Source organism: Odontomachus brunneus, unplaced genomic scaffold, assembly GCF_010583005.1.
Source record: "Odontomachus brunneus isolate Ranch 3 - 2012 unplaced genomic scaffold, Obru_v1 Obru_scaffold_614, whole genome shotgun sequence".
Classification (NCBI taxonomy): domain Eukaryota; kingdom Metazoa; phylum Arthropoda; class Insecta; order Hymenoptera; family Formicidae; genus Odontomachus; species Odontomachus brunneus.
In genome coordinates, this window is record NW_022640064.1 from 1 (window position 1) to 6,299 (window position 6,299).

The 6,299-nt window shown below is 42.2% G+C and overlaps 1 protein-coding gene across 6 annotated transcripts; it reads right to left on the reverse strand.

Moving 5' to 3' along the window:
• Nucleotides 1-8: 8 nt before the first annotated feature.
• On the reverse strand, nt 9-6,091 carry LOC116853746 (serine/threonine-protein phosphatase 6 regulatory subunit 3-like). Of its 6 annotated transcripts, XM_032834934.1 has the most exons (19): nt 5,878-6,088; nt 5,270-5,538; nt 5,075-5,154; nt 4,779-4,930; nt 4,558-4,679; nt 4,112-4,282; nt 3,839-4,017; nt 3,631-3,744; nt 3,410-3,539; nt 3,130-3,282; nt 2,927-3,040; nt 2,781-2,845; nt 2,519-2,720; nt 2,311-2,406; nt 2,140-2,237; nt 1,862-1,943; nt 1,567-1,765; nt 858-1,266; nt 9-790 (listed from the first exon to the last, which is right to left on the reverse strand). In XM_032834934.1, exons 2-19 carry the CDS (start codon nt 5,327-5,329, stop codon nt 628-630), a joined length of 2,589 nt encoding a protein of 862 aa, XP_032690825.1. In that variant the 5' UTR covers nt 5,330-5,538; nt 5,878-6,088; the 3' UTR covers nt 9-627. The 6 variants fall into 6 exon arrangements, with proteins under 6 accessions (XP_032690825.1, XP_032690828.1, XP_032690827.1 ...); XM_032834937.1 differs by having other exon boundaries at nt 858-1,131; nt 5,270-6,091; XM_032834936.1 differs by having other exon boundaries at nt 1,862-1,901; nt 5,270-6,088.
• Nucleotides 6,092-6,299: the final 208 nt, after the last annotated feature.

Genomic DNA, 6,299 nt, shown 5'->3' on the forward strand with positions numbered 1-6,299 from the left:
TCTCTCTCTCTCTCTCTCTCTCTCTGTCTCCTCGTTTATAGACCATGTATGGCGCGAACTGAGAAGTTGCGATTTGTCCCCTTTTCTTTTTGTTCTTTCGCTGTTTTTCCTCCTTCTTCTCTTCCATTTTGAACGGAGAACAGTTCATCGGTTACGTATAAATAACAGTTTTACGAAACTCTTAACAATACAGTCGTAAAATATACGCGGGAGGGACTTCACTTTCGCGGGAATACCTGCAGACGTTGGCCATCCGGGAAAGGGGGTGGGGTTGAGAGGGGACAGGATGTACCTATATATTTATATAGTATATGTAATAAACATCAAATTATCCGCTAAATGGTAGTTGAGCGTCGATGGTAGGTTCGGCATTCGTATTTATTTGAGATACCCTGCAACGGGACTATACTGTGCCCAGCGTCAACACACACTTTCCATTTTTTTTGTTTCTTCTTTCTTCCCTTTAAAGCACATAATCAACACGTGGTGTCTAATGAAAATAGAGGCGTAATATGCTCCGATCGTTCTCGTACGACTCGATACTGATATGATTTTCTCTTCCTATTGCCATATCTCGTCTAACATAGGCAGGGTGGGTGGGGGGGAGAATGGGAGGGAAACGGTGTTTCACTTGGCGTCTTTCGACATTAGCACGGAGTCGGTGGCGGCAGGTGTGTTCTTCGGGACGTCTGAGTCCTGTTGCTCGGCCGGCGGCGGCTTCTCGCCCGCTGCCGCGTCCTTCGCGTCTTCCGCCGTCGTGGCCTTGGCCTCCTCCGCGCCCTTGACGTCGCTAGAACGAACAAGGCGAACTTTTTACGAATTACACCAGCCTCGACGCAGGTAGACATTATAAATACCTGCTGGTAGCCGGCGGTTTGCTGGGATTAGCGTTTTTGTCAGCGAGGATCGTCTTGTTCTCGTCGCTCTTACTGTTGAGGTTGGTTTCCGTATTGGACGGCATACCTGATCCAGTCACTTCAGTGTTCGCCGAGTCTTTGCTCTCCTTCTCGTTGTCGTCCTCGACGTTCTCGCTAGTCGTCGTGTCCTTCTCCTTCGAGTCCGCGATCGTTTCCGACACTTTCTCTTTAAGTTCATCGTCGCGCGGCTTCTTATCCTCGCTCGCAGTATTCTCTATATTTAAGGAATTTTCGAAATTATCGAAATTGGCCCAGCCGGTAGACTCCACCGGCTCCGACGGAACCACGTCCCACGGATTAACCGGGGGAAGCGCGGTACTAGAAGTCAACGGCTCGGTAGTGTCCCAAGCTGTAATTTGAAAAGAAGCTAAAGTAATTCTACGACCTGAAACGATTTGCATATAACTGGATGACGATAATTTAGTTCAGATTAATATAGCTTATTTAGAAATAAAATAATTAAACGACTCTTCAATTTTCAGTTATGCTTCTGTAGTTCATTTAAATAAAATTACTCATTTTTTGCAGTTTTATTACATGGCTCTACTTGCGGTCGTAAAATATTGCACTAGACGGAATTTCCCTTTCTCGTGAAATGAAATATATAACAATAATAAAATAATAATATGTAGAAAAAAAGAAAACGTACGATCAGTCGTGTCGACTTCCATGTGCATATCGCGCGCGTCCTCGTCGTCCTCGTCCGATGAACTGGAATCTTGATGCTGTTGCTTCGAATGCCAATCCCGTTTATCCACTACGGTTTGGAACGTCAGCTCGCCCTCGTCACCCCACTCCACTCCACCGCCGCAATCCTCGAGGCCGGCTTTCTGCTTTTGTTGGCACAGCTTTAACAATGTCGTCAAATAGACTCTATCAATTTTCGAGCAACGCGAATACACAAATACGATTCTCTTCAGCAATGAGATCGAAGGAATATCTACCTTATTGAACATATCTTCTCGCTTGTCGAGATCTTCTTCACTGAGAGTAAAGGCCAACGTTGTTAATTGGTCAACTGGATTACTATAATATCATTCTTCTTAACGAAAACAGTAGGGGAGGAACGACAATGGCGATACTATATCGCAATTTTTTTTCTTAAAGCGTGCATATGACCGATTCTCTATATGGTAGGCTGCATGATCGCGCTTAGGATAACTCAGTGACGATGCTGTTTACCCAAACTACTCGACATACGTGATTATCGCATTGTACTTACTGAAGCGCGTCGTCGCCGTCGTTGAACTCATCGTCGTGGAACCCAAAATTCTCGATGAAAGGTGGTGTTATTTGCTGGCCCTGATAGTTGGTGTACATCTATTGCCAAGAATATCACCACCAAGAGTAAGAAGTAAGTCGCAAAATATGACACAAATTTATCGTAGCGTACCTGTTGGATGTACGCCTCTTGCGAATAAGAATTGTACTCGTCCGGATTCTCCTCGGAGCTCATCAGGTACACTTGATTCTGATCACCCTGGAAATTCTATTATTATTCCAATCACGCGTTACTTGGTTTGTAGTATCGATGAAATGTGTAAATGAAACGTTTCATAATGTATGATAACAATAACTGCAGAATATATTGTTGTACGTACCATCATTACAGTTTGATGAATTTTATTGATTTCCACCAACTGTGTACTCACAAGTTTCTCCCACTTACTAAGACACTCGGGTGACAAATTGTTCTTCAAGAAACTGTCCAATATATTACTCTTCTCGCATTGAGTGACGATGTCGTTCGCGATATTTATCAGATGTCCCATGTACCCCTGCCGAACGCCATTTTCTTTGTTCCTGCAACGTGAATTCTCGCGTTACAAATTGCACGGTTTAGAAATTGTACGGTGATCTTACTGTTTACTCTCGTTCTTATCCCAGGCTTCTAAAATTCTGTCTATTAATTTGCACTTGATAAATATCTGAAAATTAATAAATAAAGTAATTTCATCATCTTTCAATATAATGGTAGTTTCTCATCAAAAGAAAAATGCACAACTTACATTACTATAAATAATATCATTAGTATCCCGATGTCCGCAATTAATAGCTAAGGCCAGGCACTGTTGTACTTGTGTGTGTAAAAAATTATTCCACGTATATTTGAAAAACAGATCCTGCAAAGTTTAAAGTGTATACTCGGGTAAAGTAACATACAAGAATCGTAATGAGCGTTGAACTTGAAGATTCCATGCTGTGGCCTTACCAACAATGTTTGGAATGTTCCCAAATTCGCTAAACTTTCATGGATCTTTAAATTCTCCGTCGATAATAATGCCATTAACAATTTTGCTACATGTAAACGAGTATTTCCCAATGGACATTCTAAAAGTCCGACGGTTGTCTTCACTGCAGGTTTCTGGATGACAGAAGATTTAACATTTCTTAAAATAGCAGGAAATACACAGTTACGTCGAGAGAGTAGTGCTACATCGATACAAAATAGGAAAAATGCTTGTGAAAAAAAATTGCGAAACGTCTCTTACGTATGGTGGATCTAGAAGAAGTTTGTGAAGATGCTCCAGATATGGTATGGTTGCGTCCGAAATTTTAATACGTTGCTCGTTATCCGCGACATCTTCGCTGTTACCGTGAACATCTCCCTCGTTCAACACACTAGAAAAAAAGAAACAAAAAAGACCGTTAATACACCGTACTTCATCTACCTCATAGACTTTCAACATTATTGAATATATTCACGTCGTACTTGTTAGCTTTTTGTCCTAGAAGTACCAAAAGCACCTGTATTCCACCGACGATACTACTTTCTAGTTTTTCTCCAGTTAAGATAGTCTCTAATAATAGGCTCACAGTTTCTCCTCTGTGGAAAAGAGACACACGTCATTGGAACTGATTGCTCGCCAGATAAGATGACTCAACTCTACAATTGCTTGGTAATTCTTGGTAATACTTACGATTCTAGAGTATTCAAAATAGGATCTGGATCGGCGCGTTCTGTGGATGTACGTTGAGTCTCCCTCGCCACCGTCACCATATCACAAAGTAATTGCGCCGCGTTAGCGTGTTTGGTTGGCTCTGAAGTGGGTGCTAACAGCTTTACCAGTCTCTGCACTAAATGTTGACTATCTAACCACTATTAAAGAAGTATACATATATATAGAAAAAGAGATACAGCTGCACAACACGTTTCAGTATGATAGACACATTTCTGAGGAGTGAAATCTTACGTTCAATATGTTTTGACGCATATCACTGCCTTCCACCTGAGTAACAAGTTTTAGCACTAAGTCCATAATAGCAGAAGTCTCTAAGTGCCGTAACAGTAGATCTACACATTTCTGACGACTCTTAAGAAACTCTAAAACCTGTAAGCATGTGAACTGATAGGAATACCAATTCTGGAGTGGATGGAAGTATGTAGGATGGACAGATGTGCGAGTGACACAGGAAAGGTAAGAGGAAAAAGACAATTTATTATTTGACTAGTATTATTTTACTAATAATTATACTTTAATATATAATAATAAGCTTTATTAATCACTAAGTGATATTGATTTTAAAGGAAGTTATCATGATTGAATAATTAATCAGCTAATAAAGCATACATCATGGTATAAATATTGCTAATTATTACATATTAGTATATGTGAAAGTAAAGCTTATGCATAATTACCTGGTCACTTTTACGAGCAACAAGTACTCCAAGAGTTTTACTGAAAAATGATGCAAGTAGTGGATTTAATGGCTGATCAGTATCTATGAAAGAATATAATTTGGCCAAAAGTGCCTCATCACCTGAAAGAGTTTTGAAGATATGATATAATTGCGGGATCATTTGCAGAATTGGACAACTATTTGATTGTTAACTGTGTAATAAAATTGCTCCCTAAATACCTGCCAGTTTCTCATTCAGTGTAGGTACATCGCATGTGAGCAACTCGCAGGCAACATTAGGATATTTATAACGCCAACGTTCTTCGATGTCTATGGATGGTTCTTTAGTAGTTAATGTCACTAACTCTTCCATGACAGCTGGCCTCGTGAGACTACCAATTGCATGTTGTGTTATTTTATATATATGCATGAGTATGCATAATTATTATTACATTAATTATTAGTGAAAAAAGTGCCTGTATATCCAAATATCTCAACACAAAGAGACTCAAATAAACAGCAGCACCATTACTTACTACTCGACCAGCTTTTTGTTCTGACTCTTGCATTCCTGCAGGATATCCTCCTCGTCCATCAACTCGTGCAGAGTAACATCCTGCAAGCACGAGTTAACAAATTAACTATGAGACGCTCCGCCACGACGATAAGCTGAGAGAGCGCGGCGGGGGAGTGTACAATCGTTCGAGGAAACGCTCGGGAAAGTCACTTGCCTCCTTGCTGAGCAATGCCTCGATATGCGGCGATGACACGTAATTATTCGTCCAGAACATGATGATGCGTGGACGTGCCTGCTGCTGCTACTGCGGCGGCGGCGACGATGGTTTATTCGATTACCGTGACGATTTACCGAAACACGGAGCGAAGATCGCACTCACATCGGAGTGGCGCGTAGACGCGCCGGGAAAATAATGTAACACGTCGCGTGAGCTTGCTCGATTGTGCGGCGGCTAACATCGCATGTACGCGTATACACGAATTCCTGTGTAGAGATTGGACAGTCGTCCACCACACATACGAACAAACCAGTTAGTTAAAAAATCGCCGCTAGTGGCGCAGAGTCGAGTGCTACGGTATACATCTAGATCGGATCTGAGTAGTTAGCACGACTACTTTTCCAAGTGAGTTTATATTTATAGTGGAATGTCGTATCGTCCGTTTATATTTATTCAAATCTTTGTTCGTATCTGCGCTGGACGACTCTCCAATCGCTACACCTTTTCGGCTCTTTTCGCTGTGTCGCGGCCGTATCGCGACACACCGTCGTTATCTCCACTGTGTCGTCACCACTGTGACCGCGAACCACCTCCGGAGCAATCACCTTTGTGCGAACCACCACTTCCTCTCTCGCGATCTCGTTCACAACTCGACACGTTGAAATTGCTGGAAAGCAGCGAGCTAACGATTCCCCGCGATCTGAACACTACGCCCTGAAACCACACGAATTATCTCGAAACGTGAAGTTGCCACGAAATGAGCGCGGCCCCACAGACGCTCTCAGGCGCGAATGGACGCGCAAGCGCGGAAACTCGTCCCTCCTCCAGGCCTTTCTTTCCGAGTTGTGTTCGGAAACGTCATCCGGGTGCACCCGCTGCGTTAGAATGAGAGAGATACGAGAAAGGGCGACAGTTTCCCGAAAAATGGAGGGGATAATATTGGTACCAAGGAAAATCTCTACATGATATAATTTAAAGATCTGGGCCCCTATTCTTGAAATTTTTGCGTATACGTAATTTTCATTGC

Bases quoted from the DNA above. Each gene is read 5' to 3' on its own strand.
- LOC116853746 (XM_032834934.1), bottom strand. From the start codon at position 5,329: ATGTTCTGGACGAATAATTACGTGTCATCGCCGCATATCGAGGCATTG. The intron at 4,931-5,074 runs GTAAGTAATGGT...TGCAATTGGTAG, and splicing joins AACAAAAAGCTGGTCGAGTA to TCTCACGAGGCCAGCTGTCA. The intron at 4,018-4,111 runs GTAAGATTTCAC...CTTCTTTAATAG, and splicing joins TGCGTCAAAACATATTGAAC to TGGTTAGATAGTCAACATTT.